A 21,678-nucleotide genomic window follows, 5' to 3' on the forward strand; every position below is an offset into this window, starting at 1 on the left:
ATGCTGCCTGGTTACCAACCCATACCCAAGGGGGCTGCAAAATTCAGTCTTTTAACTGAAAATGAACTCTTATAACTGTTACACTGTTAAATTTGTAATTCACTGGGAACCAGGAATTATACACAAGGGAGGCACAGGTGAAACTCAGAACGGGAACACTTTATTTTATGCTAACAGCTCGACAGCCAACCCTAGACTCAGCCTCAGCTCCATGCCTTGTGAGTCACCTGAACAGCTCTCTTAAATGGGCAGTGCCCCAATGATAGACATAACATATACCATCACGCAAAAATAAGTAACTGTTTGGAACAATACATTTCCTTTGTCTTAGGAGGATAATATGCACAAATGCAGGCCTATTAAAAAATTCAGTTGTCTTCAAGAATGAGTTTTCTTAAGAAATCAGTCTTTTCCTTTAGATTTTCCAACCAGCTACCCATTCTCTAATTCTCTGTAGATTATACATTCCGATGGTTTTACCAAATTGATGATAAAGACAGGATGAATTGGTGACTGTGAACATCCCAAAGGTGCAGAAAGATTGTAAAGAGAAATGCTCCTGGGTTAAAATTTGAATTGGGATATCTTTTGAAGGTGTGGGACCATGCTGAACGCACAATTATCTTTCTCCTTTTCTGTTTTTAGAACGCAGGTGATGTTCTGCATTGTAAGTTCGTCAAGTTTTTGAAAGTACAACAAAAGGTTATTGAGAAGAATTACAAGTACCAGCACTTCCCTGCTACTTGCAAATGAGATCTGTCATTCCAACCTTCTCGCGTTCATGAACCATAGTAACCACCATGAGGGATATTCAAAACAGGACAACCCACATTGAATAAATCACTTCAGCCTTCTCATGTACTATTCTGTCCAGCAGTATAAGATGGCTGAAGAATCGTGAGGGCTGGAGGAAATTCAATATCTAAATGTTTAAATAAAGGTATCCACAGATGTTATGTAAATATTAAAAAGTGAAAATGCAATGAAGAATTACAATAACTACCAAAAAATTCAAACTTTGTACATTTCCACTTACAAAGCATTGTTGTGCTTGGATTTTGTTGTGTTTCTTGTATTTGTTCACTCTGGGACTCGCTGCTGCCATTCTGCGCTCCAGTCAATGCTTGGTTACAGATTGGTTTCTTTCTCAAAGATCTGAAAACCCTCTGAACTTCTGAGAGCAGCATGGCTTGTACTGCTTCCAACAGCTGTCAAAAATGTTTAACCAGAAATGCGCATTAATACGTGTCTAAATATAATCAGTGAATTCACTTTCATTATTGACTGCAAGAGCTTACCTCCACTGACTGCACTTGCCAACTAGCGATCAGGCTTGTAAGGGTGTCGAAACTCTTTTCCTTACTTAAGCCCCAGGGTAGAGAAAAGGTTCGGTCTATGGAAGGGGAAATGGTGTTTCAATTTTGAGAAATAATTTGAATTATTATACAGATAGCACCACATTGATATATTTGTTTCTGTACTGTTGTAAATCGCAACACTTCCAACAATACCCTAACAAAGTCCTGAGGATCTGCCCTAAATCTGAGCTTCCAATAACCACTGTTATCTTTCTTTGTGCGAGCTATGACACCAGCCAGTAGAAACAGTGAGGCTGCCCCTACTGAATGCTGCCTTCAATTTGGCTAGAGCTCCTTGAATCCATACTTTGGCAAATACTGCCTTGATATCAAGGACTCTCAGCATCACGTCATCACCAGAATTCAGATCTTTTGTCCGCATTTGGACCAAGGCAGTAGTGAGGTCTGTAGCTGAAGTGCCCAAGTCTAACCCAAAATCAGCACTGATTAACAGCTTCAGTATTTCTGTATGAGTGGCTTGACAGCACTGTTGTTGGCACTTTCCTTACCTGTGTTGATATTTGAGACTATACTGATTGAGGGCAAAAGTGAGGACTGTAGATGCAAATCGACATTTCGGGCAGGAGCCCTTCATCCTGCTCCTCGGATGCTGCCTGATCTGCTGGGCTTTTCCAACACCACTCTAATCTAGACTGATGGAGTAGAACCAGCTGGACAATTGTCCCATTTATTTGGGACAGGCAATATCTGAGCAATTCTCGTATTGCCAGTGGTTGTAGCTCACTCTAGGCTCAGCCTCAGCTCCATGCCATGTGAGGCACCTGAACAGCTCTCTTAAAGGGGCAGTGCCCCAAAGATAGACATAACACATACAATCAAGCAAAAATAAACAATTGTTTGGAACAATATATTTCCGTCGTCTCGGGAGGGTAATGTGCACAAATGCAGACCTATTATAAAAAAAACTGTAGTTGCCTCCAAGAATGAGCTTTCTTAAGAAATCAGTCTTTTCCTTTAGGTTTTCCAACCAGCTACCCATTCTCTAATTCTCTGTAGATTATACATTGCGATGGTTTTACCAAATTGATGATAAAGAAAGGATGAATTGGTGACTGTAAACATCCCAATGGAGCAGAAAGATTATAGCAATTTGGCTCGGGCCACTATCTCACTAGCACTAGGTCCTACTAGGTTAATTAAGATGTTGCCCAGAGCTTTTATAGGATCTAATGCTTTCAACCATTTCTCATTAACATAAATATAGAACAAATCAAATTTGTTTGGTGGCTGTACATCAGGAACAAGCCAAAATGGATCACCCACTTGGCACTTTTTGCTGAAGGTGATTGCAAGTGCTTTGACCTTTGCACTGATACACTAGCTCCCCCATCATTGGGGATGCAGATATTTGTGGAGCCTCCTCCTCCTGTTTGGACACATCACGGCTTTGTATGGCAACTGCTCTGGCCAAGACCATAACGAACACCAGAGAGTTATGAACACAGCCCAGTCCATCACGCAAGCCAACCTTCCATCCATTGACTACATCCTTGGAAAGGCAGCCAATCTTATCAAAGACCCCTCCCACCCCAGTTATAATCTCTTCGAAACTCTTCCATCAGGCAGAAGATACAAAAGCTTAAACATGCATAACAACATGTTCAAGAATAGCTTTTTCCCTTGCTTTTATTAGACTTCTGAATGGACCGCTCAAATTTCAAATCTAATATTGATCTTGCTTTTTGTGCACCTTCTTTGCAGCTGTAACTGTGTATTCCTTGCTATATCCTATTAGCCTATGAGCTTTGTATGGTATGATCTGCCTGTACTGCGTACAACATAAAACTTTTCACTGTACCTAGGTACATGTGACAATAATAAATCAAAACTTATTGTTTAATAGTCCATTCACAACTAGATGCAGCAGGACTTCCACATGATCTGTTAATTGTGAGCTCTGACAGCAAAAGTAAAGATGAACATTTTTTTGAAATAGGAAGGAAAAGTTTTAAAAATATGGTAAAAGTATTGATGCTTTTATTGTTTGACTACAAAAATCAAAGAGGAGATGAACATCTTTTGGGTCTTATTCCAACAAGTGCAACCTTTTATTGAGAAGCCGAACCATTGTCCTTGAAAGTTCCTGTTTCTTTTCTGTGGGTCAATACTTACTTTGTTTCCCTTCTGCAGAAAATGATGGGATTGATGAGTGGAAGGCATCCCCTCCTTTACCTCGTAGGCATTCTGTCTTCTGCTGCCTGTGGAGAAGGAACAACATTGTTGGAAACCAAAGAGTGGGTCAGATCCAAATAGAGTCATAGAGATGTACAGCACGGAAACAGACCCGTCCAACCTGTCCATGCTGATCAGATATCCCAACCCAATCTAATCTCACCTACCAGCATCCGGCCCATATCCCTCCAAACCCTTCCCATTCATATACCCATCCAAATGCCTTTTCAATGTTGCAATTGTACCAGCATCCACCACATCCTCTGGCAGCTCATTCTATACCCATACCACCCTCTGCATGAAAACGTTGCCCCGTAGGTCTCTTTTACATCTTTTCCCTCTCACCCTAAAGCTATGCCCTCTAGTTCTGGACTCCCCAACCCCAGGGAAAAGATTTTGCCTATTTACCCTATCCATGCCCCTCAATTTTGTAAACCTCTATAACGTCACCCCTCAGCCTCCAACGCTCCAGGGAAAACAGGCCCAGCCTGTTCAGCATCTCCCTGTAGCTCAAATCTTCCAATCCTGGCAACATCCGTGTAAATCTTTTCTGAACCCTTTCAAGTTTCACAACATCTTTCCGATAGGAAGGAGACCAGAATTGCACACAATATTCCAACATACTTCGCGTTTTGAGGACTATTAGTACCTAAGAAATTATTTTAGATTTCAATCTAAATAAAAGCCCCAGTTTGCATTTTGAGACCATTTTATTCAATGATAAACGAAAAAAGGGAATTCAGCACACAGTTACAATTCTGCATCCTGTGCAAGTTCACGTACACCCTCCCTCACCTAGGACTGATCATTGCAGCCACAGCACTCATGATATAAACCAACTTCACAGTATTCAGCTCACTCAAGCAGACAACCCAGTAATACGTTGGTTTGAATGGAATATTTTCAATCGTTCACAAATGTTTGTATTTCAAGAACTCCAGCACTGAATAAATATGCAAAGTATTCCACATTCCATCATGAACAACTGAACAAGTAGCTTTTGCTTTGACTGAAGTGTCAGCAGCTGACCTGAGGAAGTGCAGTTTATCTTGAGACATTTATCCAAAGGCATAGCACATTGGAAGTGGGTGGGGAAATGGAGCGGTGAAACGTTATTGCCGTTAGGAGGCAGCACGGTCTATTTTCTGAACGTGATAGGTTAGAATTGAAACCCTTGCCCTGAAATAGAACCCTCCCACCCTAATACACAACGTGTTTTCAGCGGACAAAGTCACATCAACACACTGCACTATCATTTTGAATTGCTGTTCACGTGCTCTCTGTTTGGTGTCAGCAGGAGTATTAGATGCAAATACCACACAGTGAAAAAGTTACAAGGAAATTCTTAGTTCCCCATGCTAGTACTGTATGCTAGTTGCATTGGTACAGACTACTGATTTTTGTATATATATGTGTGTGTGTATGTATACATATATATATATGTATTATATATATGTGTATTATATATATATATGTATATATGTATGTGTGTATATATATATATATTATATATGTGTGTGTATATATATGTATGTGTGTGTATAGCTTGAAAGTGACAATCTCTGAAGAGGAGTAAACACTGGTTCATTGTTGCATGAGACATATGGGTTAACTGGACAGATTAATTGGGCAATTTATCCATAATGATCTAGTTTAAGTAGGCAAGAAAATAAACTTTTCTAAGCCAGCTCTGAGTTTCTGAATGTTGCCAAATAGAGCAAATGTAAATGCAAATGTTCCCTGGGCATGAAGTGCAGTGAAAAGGGAAATTAATTATAGTAGAATTCATGATTGCACTACAACTGTTGTACTCAAAATGAAAGTGTTCCCATACTTGGCCTTTTTCATAATTTAGTACTGGATCATTAACAAGTCTCAAATCAATTCAATATATTAAATACAAAATGATCACACAACAGAACAGCTGTGTGACTACGTGCGAATACAATATTTATCATCAATTAATTACATGCGCTCAGAAGTTTTTAAATTTTATAAAATTGTTTATAAAGTGACCTGAGAGATTTGAAAAATGAGTTTTGAAAGAGCCACAGCCAATAAACGTTAAACCTAAAAGAACTGTGGATGCTGTAAATTAGAAACAAAGCAGTAATTGCTGGAGAAGCTGAGCAGGTCTGGCAGCATCTGTGGAGAGAAATCGGAGTTAATGTTTCAGGCTGAGTTTTGAGGAAGGCTCACTGGACCTGAAACGTTAACTCCAATTTCTCTCCACACCTGCTGAGCTTTTCCAGCAATTTCTGTTTTTGTTTCCAATAAAAATTAACTTGAATATCCTACTGTAAACTTCCATGATTTTGCGTTATTACTACAAACAATACTTGTGAAGTAACCGATTATATCTATTTCCCTTTTAACAAAGTTGCAGCACACTGTTGGAAATATACAGCAGACCAGTGAACAACTGGATGCACCAAACACAATCTATTCTCGGAGAAGTTTGAGATGCTCCCCCTCAAAACGATGATAATTTTAACAAGCATGGCAGGTAGATGGGCTTGATGCTTTAACATTTAGATTCATATAATTTAAGAAATAATGCCTGGTGTGAAGAGATATTAATTTAGAAATAAAAACACCTAGCCAATACAGGTAGCAAATTGATATTTCCAATAATTTTGACGAAGCATTATATTATCAGGTGCCAAATACAAAAATAACCAGCAAAGGAACATAAACACATGACCTGGTGTTGTTAATGGAATATTTACTGACAAGAAGCACTGAATTTTTCAATGCCTCTCAAAAATTGATTTGCCACATCAACAGCTTTACACATTGCTATCAAATACAGAGGCACTGTTTATTTTCAGATTATCCAACACAGCCTTAGAGCTTTGAGTCCATCAGATAGTAAACACTGCGGAATCCTTAAGGTGGTTTTCAATAAGACAGCTGCCTGGTTTGTTAGTTTAAGCTCAGCCCTTTAAAAGCAGCATTCGACTAAATATTCAATTCCTCTCTAATATTATGATTTAAGATAATTTTGTTGCAAATAAACCATTTGTCTAAAAGTTCGAAATGTTTATAAAGCTTCTGGCCTCCACTTAACACATATAGATTTACTGCCATGGTGGAGAACGGTAATTATTTATTGTCCTGGGAACTGATTATACTCAGAAGTTACTATTTTGCCTAATTTGAGTATAACCCATATCCGTAACTTTAATATTATTCAGCATTTTAAATGATTAATCTTGAAATCACATTTTTGTTGTCAGATTAACTATTTACATGATTATATCCATGAACATGTTGAGTTAGTAGATCTCAACAGTGGCTTGCAGTAGGAGTGGACCAGGTTTGGAACGACGTTCTCTTTCCTAGACACTGCCCACTGACACTGATTGTAAAGCACACGGGGAGATTACAAACAAGTTTGACCCTGCCAGTGAAGCCTGTCTCCATGATCCAATAGTGTGCTGACATCTACTACTAAGCATCACATTGGAACAAAATGAGACGTGGTAGGGTGATGAAGGATTCAGTGAGGAGCCATCATATTGAGAAGGGCAGAGGAGAGATCTGTGCCGTATTTAATTGCTCTGCGTTTGATTCTGTGAAACCGTTTACTATTGACGCTCACTTTGCTTGCTTGATTGATTCAGCTCAGATGAAGACTCAGAAAAATAAACCAATTGCAGAAAGACCTGGAAGCCTGTCATAGAAGTGTGGCATAAACCATTTTAAAGCATTGTAAACTAAACCTGTTACACACATAGATGCGGAATAATCAACATGACAAATGATTGCTAGATGCAATGTCTAATCTGTAATAATTTGTCAAACATGGTATCTGAGTACTCAAGCATACTAAAGTAATTCTAAGTTTACAGTATTATAGCATTTGAGTTACATGGTTAGTATGTGAAGTTAATGCTCATGAATATATTTCACCAATAGAATGTGGGTGAGTGTATGCAATAAATGATTGAAACTATGTCCCATCTCGAGTAAAGACTACGAAAATACATATAAGCAAAAATCGACACCATTCTCTGTCATCGCATATGCCTCCCCCAAACAAAAATAAAGGTTGCATCAAAATTAAACCTCAAACTAGTCAAGCAACACTGCCACTCAAGAGAATTTTACAAGTAAATGTATCATTTATGCATTGATTTAGCAGAAGACACTAAACCCATTTCTTACTGTAAATGAATTAACTTTTCTGTTTAAATATGGTAACAAAATGGTCCGTAAGTGTGTTAAACCACAATGCAATTCCACTTCAATTAAGCTTGGGGGAATGGTAGAGGTTAGCCAAGTGTTGAAAAGCAGCATTGTGAAGACACATACGTTGTCTGTTGAAGAAGAATCAACAAAGCAACGGAGTGAGGAGGATGTCAAGCAATGAACAGAAACGGAGCAGGCCATGCAGAAAGTAACACAGATTCTGCAAACTTATCCCAAGGCCAGCCTATATCTCCTCATGCTTCTTGTAACCAGCCTCGCCATTCATAACATTTGCATATCAGATAAACAAAGATTTTTTTTTGAAAATGTATTATTATTGAAAACAATGCCAAATGTGCATTTAACGCAATGTGATAACTGTGCTTGCTCCTTGTCATATGCGCATTCATGGTTTGTAGTTTGTGGAGCTTTGTTTTTATTTACTCACTCATGGGCAGAGGGCATTGCTGACTAGGCCAACATTTATTGCCCATCCCTAATTGCCCAGAGAGCAGTAAAGAGTCAAGCACATTGCTGTGGGTCTGGATTCACATGTAGATCAGACCAGGGTTGGATGGTAGTTGCCTTCCCTAAAGGACATTAGTGAACCAGATGAAATGGATTCCAACAATTGGCCATGGTTATTGTTAAAGACTCTTAATTCCAGATTTTTATTGAATTCAAATTCCACCATCTGCCATGGGGGGATTCAAACCCAGGTCTCCAGGTCATTACCCATGTCTCTGGATTAGCAGGAACCTCCAACCTCCACTTCCGGCACCTTCCTCTGCAACTGCAAGAAATGCAAAACTTGCGCCCACACCTCCCCCCTTACTTCCCTCCAAGGCCCCAAGGGATACTTCCATATCCGCCACAAATTCACCTGCACCTCCACACACATCATCTATTGCATCCGCTGCACCCGATGTGGTCTCCTCTATATTGGGGAGACAGGCCGCCTACTTGCGGAACGTTACAGAGAACGCCTCTGGGACACCTGGACCAACCAACCCAACCACCCCGTGGCTCAACACTTCAACTCCCCCTCCCACTCCACCAAGGACATGCAGGTCCTTGGACACCTCCATCGCCAGACGATGGTTGGAGGAAGAGCGCCTCATCTTCCGCCTAGGAACCCTCCGATCACAAGGGATGAACTCAGATTTCTCCAATTTCTTCATTTCCCCTCCCCCCACCTTGTCTCAGTCAAATCCCTCGAACTCAGCACCACCTTCCTAACCTGCAATCTTCTTCCTGACCTCTCCACCCCCACCCCACTCCGGCCTATCACCCTCACCTTGACCTCCTTCCACCTATCGCATTTCCAACGCCCCTCCCCCAAGTCCCTCCTCCCTACCTTTTATCTTAGCCTGCTGGACACGCTTTCCTCCTTCCTGAAGAAGGGCTTATGCCCGAAATGTCGATTCTCCTGTTCTTTGGATGCTGCCTGACCTGCTGCGCTTTTCCAACAACACATTTTCAGCTCTGATCTCCAGCATCTGCAGTCCTCACTTTCTCCAGTAATAATACCACTGGGCCATCACCTCCCCTTTCCTACAATAATATTCCTATTTGAGATGGTCCTGAAAGATGTGATAAGAAGGTTTCCACGTTGTTAGAGCATGTAATCTAACACGTGTATAAGCCTCCATGTGTTGAGTTCTGCATCTACATGAATAGCCTATCCTACTGCATTCATAGGATCACCTTGAGTTTACTACACCCACAATGCTTCGGCCTGCTGTATATTAGGGGCACCTAGAAGGTTGAGTGCCACCTCATTGTCCCTGTACATTTCCCCGCATGCTACAGGTGGAGGCTGAGTGGAGGTTGATGTCACTCAGTGTTCAATGTGAACTGTTGCACTGACACATCTGAATCCCTGGCTCCTGCTTCACTGAAGTCTGAGCTGAAGCAGGCTAAACCAATGATTTTAGTTGCAGTGCTTGGAACAAAATATCTGACAAGGGAAGCAATGCTCTAGTGGTATTATTGCTAGACTATTAATCCAGAAAACTTAGCCCATGTTCATGGACGAAACCATTGTCAACTGTTGTAAAATCCATCTGGCTCACTAATGTCCTTCAGCAAAGGAAATCTGCCATCTTTATCTGGTCTGGCCTACATGTGAATCCAGACCTACGGTGGGTGACTCTCAGCTGCCCTCTGAAATGGCTTGGCAAGCCATTCAGTTCCAGGGCAGCTAGCAACAGGCAAGAACCAGCTGACAACGTACAAATCTCATGAACGAACAAAAAAAAAGCTGTCCAATGGAAAAAAAACCACCTTTAGAGAATTAATACCTGAATGTTCCTAATACTGAAGAATTTTCAGTGGAAAGGTCTTATCTTTATATTGTTCGGATCCCTCCTGCTATGCAAATGTGGGGGTCCCTTATTCATTCAATCTTAAAAGAATCCTTTATTCAAAGTTTATCACTAAAGAAGATGGTTCATTTCCTGTACTTGGTCTGATAGAAAAATAGATGCGAGAGTATGTCATGATGGGGACATAAGGAATATACATAAGTTCAGCAAGTGAGAAAAAAATATGGCAGATGAAGTTTAATGTAGAAATGTGTAATGTCCTGCACTTTGGTAGGAAGAAGCAAAAGGCAGATTATTTAAATAGAGAGAGAGAGAGACTCCCAAAAAGTGGAGCACAAAGGGATTTAAATGTTCTTGTGTATGAAAAGTTAGCAAATAGGTGTGATAAGTAAATATGACAAATAAAATTTTGTTCTTTATTCTAAAGGATTGATGAGGCTACACCTGCAGTACAATACACAATATTGGTCACTGTACTTAAGGAATGATATACTGGAATTAGAGACACTTCAAAAGAGATTCACTCAGCTAATTCCTTGAATGACAAGGTTGACTTATCAAGAATAGCTACAGAGGTTAGGCCTTTAATCATTCAAGTTAAGAAGAATGAGAGATTACCTATTGAAACATTCACATTTCTGATGAGGCCTGAGAGGGTAGATGTTAAGAAGATGTATCCACTAGTTGGGCAATCTCAAAATAGGGTCACATTCAAATGGGAAAGAGTTTCTTTTCCCAGAGGGTAATGAATGTCTGGAATTTTCCACCTTGGAAAGTTGTGGAGGTTAGATAATTGGAATTATTTAAAAATGAGGTACATAGATCTTTGAAATATTGGGGAGTTGAGGTCCATGAGGAGCTGGCATAAAAGCGGTTAGAGGTCTCAGACAGATAAGCCATGATCTCATTGAATGGCAGGGAAGGAAGGATTCTACCTTTCTTGTGTCCTTGAGGCCCTGGTATCTAATGGTATTCACGTGATAAGTATCTTTACTATGTTTTGTCAGTTGGATGGAAGTGTTCTTATGGTGCAGTGGTAATTTCTGAACCAGGAGGCCAGGGTTTAAATCCCACTAGCTCGAGAAATTTGTAATAACATCTTTGAACTGGTTGATTAGAAAATATCTATCAGTTGGATGTATTCAGTATTCCTCGTGTATTTAATTGTTGTTTATACATTTCTGTTGCCTGTATTGATGCCTAATCCATTAATTCAATTCAAAGCTTATCTGTATCCTGTCTGTCCCCTCCAAGTATATCCTAATTCCAATGGGGATTTCTGGCTTTTCCTGTTAAATTCCGAACAACACATTTAGCAGGATTCAACACGTCCAGGTAATGGTTACACCTGAAACAGGTGAGAATGTTATTAAAATATTTAAATCAAGCTATTTTTGTATGAAATATGAATAAAACATAAACAGACTGGGAATAATCGAGCTACAAGCTCTTTCAAATGTTGCACATTACTCACTACAGATTTTGCATGAAAATATCCTCCGTTGTTACTATCAATTTCTTGAAATCTGTACAATTTGAATAACCAGCTGAACAGGAAAATCACAATGAGATCCTTACATTTGCTAAAACAAGGTTGCACATTCAGACTGAAGTTCAGCCTCACACGTTTGATTGATAAAATTAATCTGAGCTAGCAGCCAGACATCCAACTAGAATATGGGTCGAGAGTGTGACATGGAAAAGCACAGCAGGTCAGGCAGCACCCGAGGAGCAGGAGAATCGACGTTTACGGCATAAGCCCTAAGGGATTCAATTCTCCTGCTCCTCGGATGCTGCCTGACCTGCTGTGCTTTTCCAGCACCACACTCTTGACTCTGGTCTCCAGCATCTGCAGTCCTCACTTTCTCCTACCTAAATAGAATGTAAGTAACTTACATCTGCATGCAATTTTCTATGATACATTCCTATTGCCACATTTGCAAGGAAACTGCTGAAATAAACTTGCCACACAGACTTCCCAAAGCTGGTGTTTCATCACTGTGTGATACCATTACATGAGCCATTTTTGTTTGTGCGCGGGGCACAGGAATTTACGATGGAAATATAAATATTATGCACTGGCATGTTGTGATGTATTGCTCTTTTCCTAAGGTTTACACCTGTTCTTCATGCCCCATAACTAACACTATGGGAGACAGAGTTGAATCGATAAACTAGTACACGCAGTGGTTTCCAGTCATTAACATCATTGCAGTGCATTCTGAAAGATGCAAATCCTGTTATTTTACCCAAACTTCAGGGTTAGTTCCACAATCCCATGGCTCCCTCATGGGGACATGCACTTAAAATGAGTGCAGGATGGACCTGAAGGTGACAGCATCGTCATACAGTGTGGACACTGGCCATTCAGCCCATCAGGTCCACAGCAACCCTCCCAACAGCATTTCATTCGGACCCACCTCCACAACCCTTTCCCTATAATCTTGCATTTTCCATGGCTCATCCATCTACCTGTCCATTCCTGGATACTATGGACAATAGGGCAGCACGGTGGTCAGTGGTTTGTACTGCTGCCTCACAGCGCCAGGGACCCAGGTTCGATTCCAGTCTCGGGCAACTGTGGAATTTGCAAATTCTCCCCGTGTCTGCGTGAGTTTCCTCTGCATGCTCCAGTTTCGTCCCACTGTCCAAAAGATATGCAGGTTAGGTGAATTAGCCATGCTAAATTTCCCGCAGTATTGGGTGCATTAGTCATGGGTCAATGTAGGGAAATGAGTCTGGGTGGGTTACTCTTCAGAGGGTTGGTGTGGACTTGTTGGGCCGAAGGACCTGCTTCCACACTGTAGGTAATCTAATCCAATTCAGCATGGCCAGTCCACCTATCCTGTACAACTTTGGACTGTGGATGGAAGCCAGAGCACTCGGAAGAAACCCATGCAGACATGGGGAGAATATGCAAACTCCACACAAACAGTCACCCAAGGGTAGAGTCAAACCTGGGTCCCTGGTGCTGCAAGGCAGCAGTACTAACTACTGAGCCACTACTGCAACCCCGGATGGAGTTAGAATAACCCTATATTTTATAGTATTTACGGACTATTTATAAAATTATGTCATAGGAAAGCCAATCAAGTTTTGAAAGTAATACAAATTTTGGTGAAGCCATTAAGGACATTACATTTTTAACGAGGTTGCTATTACATTTAGTAAGAGCAGACTTCATGCATTAAGAGCCATGCAGTCCTTTGTCAGAAATGTTATTTATGACTCACTGCCATTTGAAAGAAAAACAAAAATCTGAGAGGTTGAATAAAAGGCACTGGTCTTCTGAGCATTAGGTCTGTTTGGAAGATTTGCAATTTTACTCTTGAACAATTGCAGATTTAGCCCAAAACACACATTGAATAGAATGCTACATTTATTTAAACTGCTTTACATTTCTTAAATAAATAAAAAATTATGCTCTGTGAACTCTATTCATTGCTGAAGTTATCTTCTATGGTAATATCCCCACTGACTGTTAATTAAAGTCGCATTGATATCCATAACAATAATCAAATACCAAAATTAATTAGCAAAAGGTGATTAAAAGGCATTTTCTAATCAAGATCTCGCCTGTTAGCAGGAATGTTATAAATATTGTATATCAAAAAGCTTTAATATTGGTGAGGACTTGGATTAATTCCATTTTTTGTTGTATTGTGACTGAACTCTATTGTCCTTACCTCATGGCATTATGTGTTTCGTTCTCCTTGGACAGAAAAGACATTCTCATCTGTACGTTGACCAACAAGATGACAGATAGCAAATAGGATATCATTTCTAACTGAAAGTTTCCATCTGCTTCATCATTCAGGATCTCCTCCACAGAGACAGTGCAAAGCTGGGTAATGTTTGAGACCTGTTTTGCAAGTTCCACAACTTTATTTGATATCTTGCTGCAGAATACATAATCCTTCGTCCCCTCCCGATTGAGCTGATACCATCCCGGCAAAAGGAGAGACAAGTGATCGTCTTGTGACAAAAGGCCAAAGGACACTGGACAGCAAGGCTCAAACATGCCCAGATGCTTTGTGCAGAGTTCATCCAGATCTCTATCCACACCCCATGGAAACAGGCAAGAAATGAGTAACTTAGCTGTGTCTCTGGCTGTATTAACATCCATTCTTTTTACTGTTGACGGTGTAACCCTTTTCGTACCCTTGAGTTTAGTTTTTTGCTTGCTAATTGCAGCAGTTTCCCGCGCAAGTCCATTTGTGATGCTTTCGCTATAAAATAAATGGTCATGGACTAAATCTTTAACTGAACCATTTGCCTGACATGGAGACAATGTTGCCTTATTTCTTTTTAAGGATATTGGTGGTTTTTTGCCATCAATGTTAGCTAGTCTCTTTAACGTTTCATGGTTTGGGATGGTATTCTGTAACTTGGGCTCTTTCTCTTGATGTGAGAACAGCTGTTCACAAATGGCACTGACATCAAATAGTAAAACGTGGATGGTGCTATCACTCCATTCTGTCTTCACAGGCAGCACCGTGAATGGCTGCAGAGTTGGTTCCAGAAATGCAGACTGCAATTTAAAAGCAAAAACAATGATTAACAGTGATGAAATAATGATTACAAGTAAATTCTGATGCTTAAAAGAGACAGAGGGAAATTATGATGCAATAGACTGTCACAAAGCATGTTGATGTCATTCTAGGTTTATGAAATATGTTAAAAACAAACTAAATAAGCTTCTTTGATAACCTGAAGTGTTCTACAATCTGCAATGACTTAGTTTCAGCCAGAGTACTGCAATGTTTCTATTCTTGTGAGGTTGTCACGATCCCAGACCTGATCATCCAATTTATGTTATGGTTTATCTAGGGAGCAATAACCTTTATTTATAAAGTAGTCAACATATGAGATCCAGCTTCTTACTAAAAGAATAAAGATACAAGATTCCACAATTTTAGAAAAACAATAAACCTTACTATACTAAGTTAGAATAGTAATACAATCCATTAACAGTGCTCTCCAATCTTTATAAGCGCAAGATCACTTTTTGAATTAAAGTGCAACTCAGGATCTGAAGAAAATACACAATAAATGTCTTATTTTTAATGCCATACAGATCTAAAACCAAATAGATATAAACATTCATTTTGTCAGTGACTCACCCCAAGTCTCATTGTGACAACTACCTCTGCACATTATCTGCCTGTGTCCTGAAGTCTGGGTTGTAGTTTGAGTCTGCTGGCCATATATAGTCCACCAAATGGGTATCTGAGAGGTGGATGCAATGCGTGGAGTGGATTATCTTCAGTTGGGAGAACACTGTCTCACAGAGGAATGTGAAGCTAAAGTAACCTTTCACTTTAAAAACACAGGATGGTAGTAGTGTCTGCTTTTCTCTGTTTACAAGTCTTAAAATATTAATCTCCAAAAAGCTCAATATCACTTTGGACACCAATTATCTCCATTGTTTGTAAATCAAACACCTGATGGAATCTGGTAGCCATCACACCAATTTCTACTTGAAGGAATTAGAGACAAACTGGGTAAGTTGCTCAATCACAACTAATTCCTGAAAATTGTTTGTTGAATTCCTCTGCTATCTTCCTCAAGTGTGCACAAATGTTTATTGTGTGGAACCTCTTTTCCTAAACTTTTGTAGATTTCTACTGTTTTCTCCAGATATAGGAAGTGTTGTAGTGTCATTATTTTTAAATTGGGAGGACTACAGACCCCCTTTTAAGTTTTATTGCAATCACAGCACTGATCCAAAGTTGCTAAGTCTCTATCCTTTCTCTGTAGTTGACATTCAGTTTCGATGTTATGTCTGTAAGGAACCCAAAGACAACCCAAACATGCACTGTCTAACAGCTCTCTGCATACTTCATTCTTTGATTTAAGGGAAATACAAATCTCAGGCATCATATCTCAAAATCTTTGCAGGATCTTCCCTCAACCTAAGCACAGCACATGAGCACGGTGGATTAGTTCACTGTAGCCAGCATCAGCTTTGTCAAGTAAAGATTCAAATATTGCTGAAGGCCTCTAACTCCAATCAAATGTACAATATTAACAGTAAGTCTCATTACATGGGACAAGTCCATAATGGTATTGATAAAGGAGAGAAGTCAAGATCATTTCTACAAAATGTAACATAGTTCACCAGAGATGCTTGGTCCAAATATGGGCTACCAATTATGTTGGAAACCAGTTTCCTGATTAGAATGTCGTTTTCTCTCATGCATGTGCCTCTTTTTTGGTAGTTTGCAGTATTTTCCTGTAGATATTATTACCCCTTGTTCTCTCTTCAAGGGGCAAAAGAGTGAGATTCTCTTTGATTGCTATGTCCTTCAAAACCATGCACACAAAATCCAACAGCTGGACTGTGCCAGTCACATGAATGGATTCATCTAACTGTAGGGAAGAGCATTCACAAACCTCAAGGTTCTGCTGTAGTTGATGAAAGAAATCTTCAGACAAAGATTTCACTCGTCAGGCTACAGTGGAGGCACTGAGTGACATATCTGTATTGCCATTATTATTTCTCCTTTGTTTTTAAAGTTTTGTGGGTAAAGAGTGAGCGACCAGTCGTTGCTTCTTTAATTACTTTGCCATCCGATAATGATTTCAAGTGTTTTGCCATGAGATGGCAAATTCATAATTATTCTTCAAACAAGCCTTACCTTTTGCTGCTGGTTTAGAAAGTAATTACATTCAGCTTTCAAAACAGCCTTAACTCATCACCTGTCCTAATCTGAAGCACGCTGTTCAAGGGAAGACCATCATTGGATTTACTCTGCATCACAGTGTGATATTGTTCCAAATTGCTCCCCTTTTACCAATCCACGTAAGTTTGGTGATGTACAAAACAAAGCTCTTATTTTTTACAATTATGACCAGACATTCATTTTCCTATTCAGCGTGGAACTCTGTGCATTTTTGGTTTTGTTTTCGATCATCCAGCTTTATCACAGCGAAAAGTGTGGCGTTGGAAAAGCACAGCATCCAAGGAGCAGGAGAGTCAATGTATCGGGCATAAGCTCTTCATCAGGAAAGTCCATAATGGAACTGCATTTGAGTAAATTCCAAAGTTGGGTCAGCACGAGCGAAGAATTGGAAGCTCTTGGAATGTCTCAATGAAATTTGGCAACACACACGATCACTAACATCTGGGATCTATCACAGCATCATTTTGTAGTCTGTGTTGTCACTCTGCCATTGGTCACGCTGCAGGCAAGCCCTCTGGATCGGCACCCTGGAGTATCCCAAATGTAGCAGGCTGCTTTCAAGTTTGGAGGCACAGGAGGTCACTTATAGAGTCATGCAGCACGGAAACAGACTCTTTGGTCCAAACTAGTTCATGCTGAACATAATCCTAAACTAACCTAGTCCCACCTACCTGCTCCTGGCCCATGTCATCCAAACCTTTCCCATTCGTGTACTTATCTAAAGGTGTTCTAAACATTGTAATTCTGCCCACATCTACCACTTCTGCACAACGTTCATTCCACCCTCTGTGTAAAAAGGTTGCCTCTCATGTCCTTTTGAAACCTTCCTCCCCTCACTTTAAAAATGTGTCCCCAAATCTTGAAATCACCTATCCTCGTGAAAAGACACCAACCATTAACTCTGTCTATCCCCCTCATGATTTTATAAACTTCTATAATATCACCTCTCAACCTCCATTGCTCCAATGAAAAATGTCCCAGCCTTTTCTTCTAAATCAAATCAAACCCTCCATTCCTGGCAACATCCTGAATCCTCTCCAGCTTAATAAAATCCTCCCTATAACAGGGTGACCAGAACTGGACACAGTATTCCAGAAGAGGCCTCACCAATGTTCTGCACTACCTCAACATGACTTCCCAACTCTGATACGCCTGTGGTCACAATTTGTTTTTGGGCTCTAGACCGCTTGTGTAGCTCAGATATTGGATGTGGGCGTGGCAACCTTCCTTGTAAATGTTCTTCAGCCTGCATAGACCTTTTGCAGCTGAAGAACAAAAACTACGTGTACACAGAAAAGGAATGGGCTGCAGAGAGTCCGGATGGACATGACAGACTAAATCACCTCTTGTGTTTCTTGTACTGTAATACACTGGTTTCATATTTCAGTTCCTAGTATATTTCTTACTCATTTGCTCATACTGCTACCACAAAACGTTATTTAGCCTGCTGATGACAGTCCATCTGGACCAAACTGAAACACACGCCCACAAGCTGGCAAGGCCTGTGAAGAGCATGGTCGTTTCTTTAGCTGCACAGCGTCCAGAAGAGGCATAATGATGGATATGCATGCAATGGGGGAAATGCAAAAAGATGGTGAGATCAATTGTCAGACACTCTGCGATCGACGAGACAATTATCAGCTAGTCTGCGTCTGTGAAGTTTGCACATTCTTCCTGTTTCGTCCGGGTGCTCTGGTTTCCTCCCACAGTCCAAAGATGTGCAGGTCAGGTGAACTGGCCATGCTAAATTGCCAGTGTTCAGGGATGTGTAGGCTAGGTGGATTAGCCATGGAAAATGGGGGAATTCCAGGGAAAGGGTGGGGGACTGGATCTGGGTGGGATGCTCTTCGTAGGCTCAGTTTGAACTTGATGGGCCGACTGACCTGTTTCCACAGTGTAGGGATTCTATGATACTATGATCTATGTGCAGGAGGCCACAGATCCACTACATGTATACATCTATACGTAACTTCAATTCTGACATCCAGAATTAATCTGAAGTAACAAAACACTGTGGTCAATCACTCCACAAAGTGCATTAAATAACATATAAAATCAAGACAGATCCTACAGATGTCACAGCAATCTCCACCTCCCAGATGTTAGTGATCATGTGTGTTGCCAAATTTCATTGAAACATTCGAAGAGCTTCCAATTCTTCGCTCGTGCTGACCCAACTTTGGAATTTACTCAAATGCAATTCCATTATGGACTTTCCTGATGAAGAGCTTTTGCCTGATACATTGACTCTCCTGCTCCTTGGATGCTTTGCTTTTCCAGCGCCACACTTTTCGACTCTGCCTCAATAATTGCTCGTGTCCACAGAGTCCACTTTCCCAATTAGGAGTGCACTCCCATGGATTCTGGAAACTGCATTCCAGCACCGACTGAAAGGCATGACTTCAGCTTGTCCACCGACAGCTCACTTCGCTGAGTTGCTTCTACTCAATGTTTCTCAAAGCTCTTATCTTGCTCAGCTGCCCAGCACAAATATTGCTTGTGGGCTTCCTTCTCTCTCACGGTTAACTACATTGAGCTATTAACTGTGCATCACTTCTTCTGTGATTCATAACTCCCAGGTCTTTTCATTGCCCCTGGATTTTTGCTGACTCTGAACAGAATGGGGACTGCTACAGCAGCACCTTTTTTGGATGGGGCCTTGTCTCCCTGCTCCTAACTGACCAGCAGTCTAAACATAGAGACCTTTTCCTCTGACTGTTTTTGTTCAATTCCTCAGAATTGACTGTTGAGTAAAGCTTAAAATTCATTGAAAGACCTATTTAAAATCTTACAGGCCCTGCTCTTGATTCTAAGTGGTATTGCATGTAACTGTTATTTTGTAACAGTTAAATGGAACAGTCCTCTTGAAACTGTCCTGTTTCCTGAATGTTACAATATTCACAGATTGCTGGCTTACACATTACTAAACAGATACAAAACAAAGACTTCATTGCAGGGCCAAGAATATTAGATAATCATCCAAAGCTTCTCTCCCAATTTCTACCCAGCAGCCTCTGCCGAAAATGCATGCATGTAGATGTCGTATGAAGATACGGTCGGTTTCACCTCTGATGTTACTTGCAGCTGAATGATGCGCAGACACTCAACGTTAAGGGTTAATAGTAGCTACTTGAGTGAGACAACCTATAGAATTGTACTCTGGCAAGAAGTTACAGCTTTCCAAGGGTGTTCAAACATAGGAAAGAGAAAAAAAACTCATTATAAAAAGATGGGTAGAAATAAGTGCTAGCAATTGTAACACTGGAACATTTGGGAAATTCATCAGCGATTATTTGTCTGTTATTTTAACCAAGGTATATTGAGTTAATGCAGCCAGCACAGGAATGTCATACAAACACATTAAGCACTACATACTTTTATTGTCAACTCATTCACACTCTGTAGCATGTGTTTTTTTTCACGTTTTAAGCCACGCTTATCCTCTTTGTGATCACATGCTGGAAGCTAACAATCAGCACAGATGCTGTTCTGCAATATGCTCTGCCTTCAGCTTTTCAACATATGCACACACCTTCCCTCCAGCCAGGCTGAAACAATAGCCAGCAGCTTCCTCCGATAACTGACCTTGTGTGAGCCACCGCTTGTAAAGACATTACCATTGTGCTCAGGTCACAATTAACCACAGTCTGCTGCTCAAAAACGTCACTAATGAACCTGTGCAGTAGAAACACATTGGAAAGCCTGAATCCAGCAGGGCTTACTTCATAACCGCATAAACAATTATTGCTCGCTGCTACAGTCATGCAGTATTGTTTTGATGAAAATGTTTGCCTTGATTATGCAATTTGGTCGTTCATTATCGCCACTAAATATTGGCACTCTTGGCTTGCCTACGGCAAAATGCCAATTCCTAATGCTCAGAAAGACGACTTTCAGAAATTTACATAAAACACCATTGTTCAAAACACATGAGAACAAATCTTGTGGCTTAAAAGACCAAACTATTAACTTAAAATGAGTACAACAAATGCTCAATTTTATTCTTCCAGGATTGAATATTTAAATAAAACTGCAATTCACTGAACCTACAGATGCCATTGAAAACAAAATGCCATCAAAATGAAGGCATTTTACACCTTTGGAAAGTACTGAGAGTATAGACTTGAAGATGATCAGAAGAACATTTGAGGAGAGGTTACTACAATGCAAGCCAGGAAAAAAAAATATTATTGGCCTCTGATGGTTCATCAGTCCAATTTCCAATTTAATGGTCAAGAGGTCAAGCCTCAGGGCTATTTGTCACTAAGTTTGCTCACCTCATCTTGATGGTACCTACCAGACTATAGGCAGCCAATGCTGGCACAAAAACACCCAATAGGCACAAAACATTCCATGAGAGAGAAGGGGGAAGGGGAAAGGGAAATAAATTGGAAGAGTGCTGTTTGATTTTTGGATCATACCGGTTAATGTAAACAGATTAGAGACGAGGAGCAGAAGTAGTCCATTCGGCCCTTTTAGCCTGCTCTGCCATTCAATATGAGCATGTTTAAACTTCTACCTCAACAATAGTAACCAAAAGTGGTGATTACCTTGCTTGGATCATTCCACAGATATCCCAATAATCAGAGGGAAATCAAATAGCAAATACCTAGGCAAATCACGGAAAGGTGTGAGAGAAACAGCGTTGTAGTTGTAGAGGATTTCATCTTTGCCAACAGTAACTGGGAATGCCTTGATGTGAAAGGATTCGACAGGGTGGAATTTTTAAAGTTCATCCTGGAGAGCTTTTTGAGACATGACATAATTAGTCCTATTAGGATCATCATCATAGATGGGATAGTGCAAAACTTAATTCTAACGAACAAAGCTGGTCAGGTGGTTGAAGTTTCAGTGGGTAAGCATTTTGGGGATAATGGCCATAACTCTATAAGTTAAGGAAAGTGCAGAAATGAAGTGTCT

General features: G+C 40.4%; 1 protein-coding gene across 5 annotated transcripts in view; it reads right to left on the reverse strand.

The window, feature by feature from the left end:
* LOC122540993 (WD repeat-containing protein 72-like) overlaps positions 1–21,678 on the reverse strand; it is a 339,613-nt gene that overhangs the window by 121,231 nt on the left and 196,704 nt on the right. For all 5 annotated transcript variants that reach the window (XM_087981193.1, XM_087981192.1, XM_043677401.2 and 2 more), the window contains 4 exons: positions 13,759–14,603; positions 3,492–3,577; positions 1,299–1,393; positions 1,037–1,208 (listed from right to left, as the gene is read on the reverse strand). In XM_087981193.1, the coding sequence (XP_087837319.1) occupies positions 1,037–1,208; positions 1,299–1,393; positions 3,492–3,577; positions 13,759–14,603 (1,198 nt within the window). The remainder of the gene's footprint in view (positions 1–1,036; positions 1,209–1,298; positions 1,394–3,491; positions 3,578–13,758; positions 14,604–21,678) is intronic.

The sequence above is a fragment of the Chiloscyllium plagiosum genome, unplaced genomic scaffold (assembly GCF_037043375.1).
Source record: "Chiloscyllium plagiosum isolate Xiang-an unplaced genomic scaffold, Cpla_swu_hap1 HiC_scaffold_39, whole genome shotgun sequence".
In the NCBI taxonomy this organism is placed as follows: Eukaryota; Metazoa; Chordata; class Chondrichthyes; order Orectolobiformes; family Hemiscylliidae; genus Chiloscyllium; species Chiloscyllium plagiosum.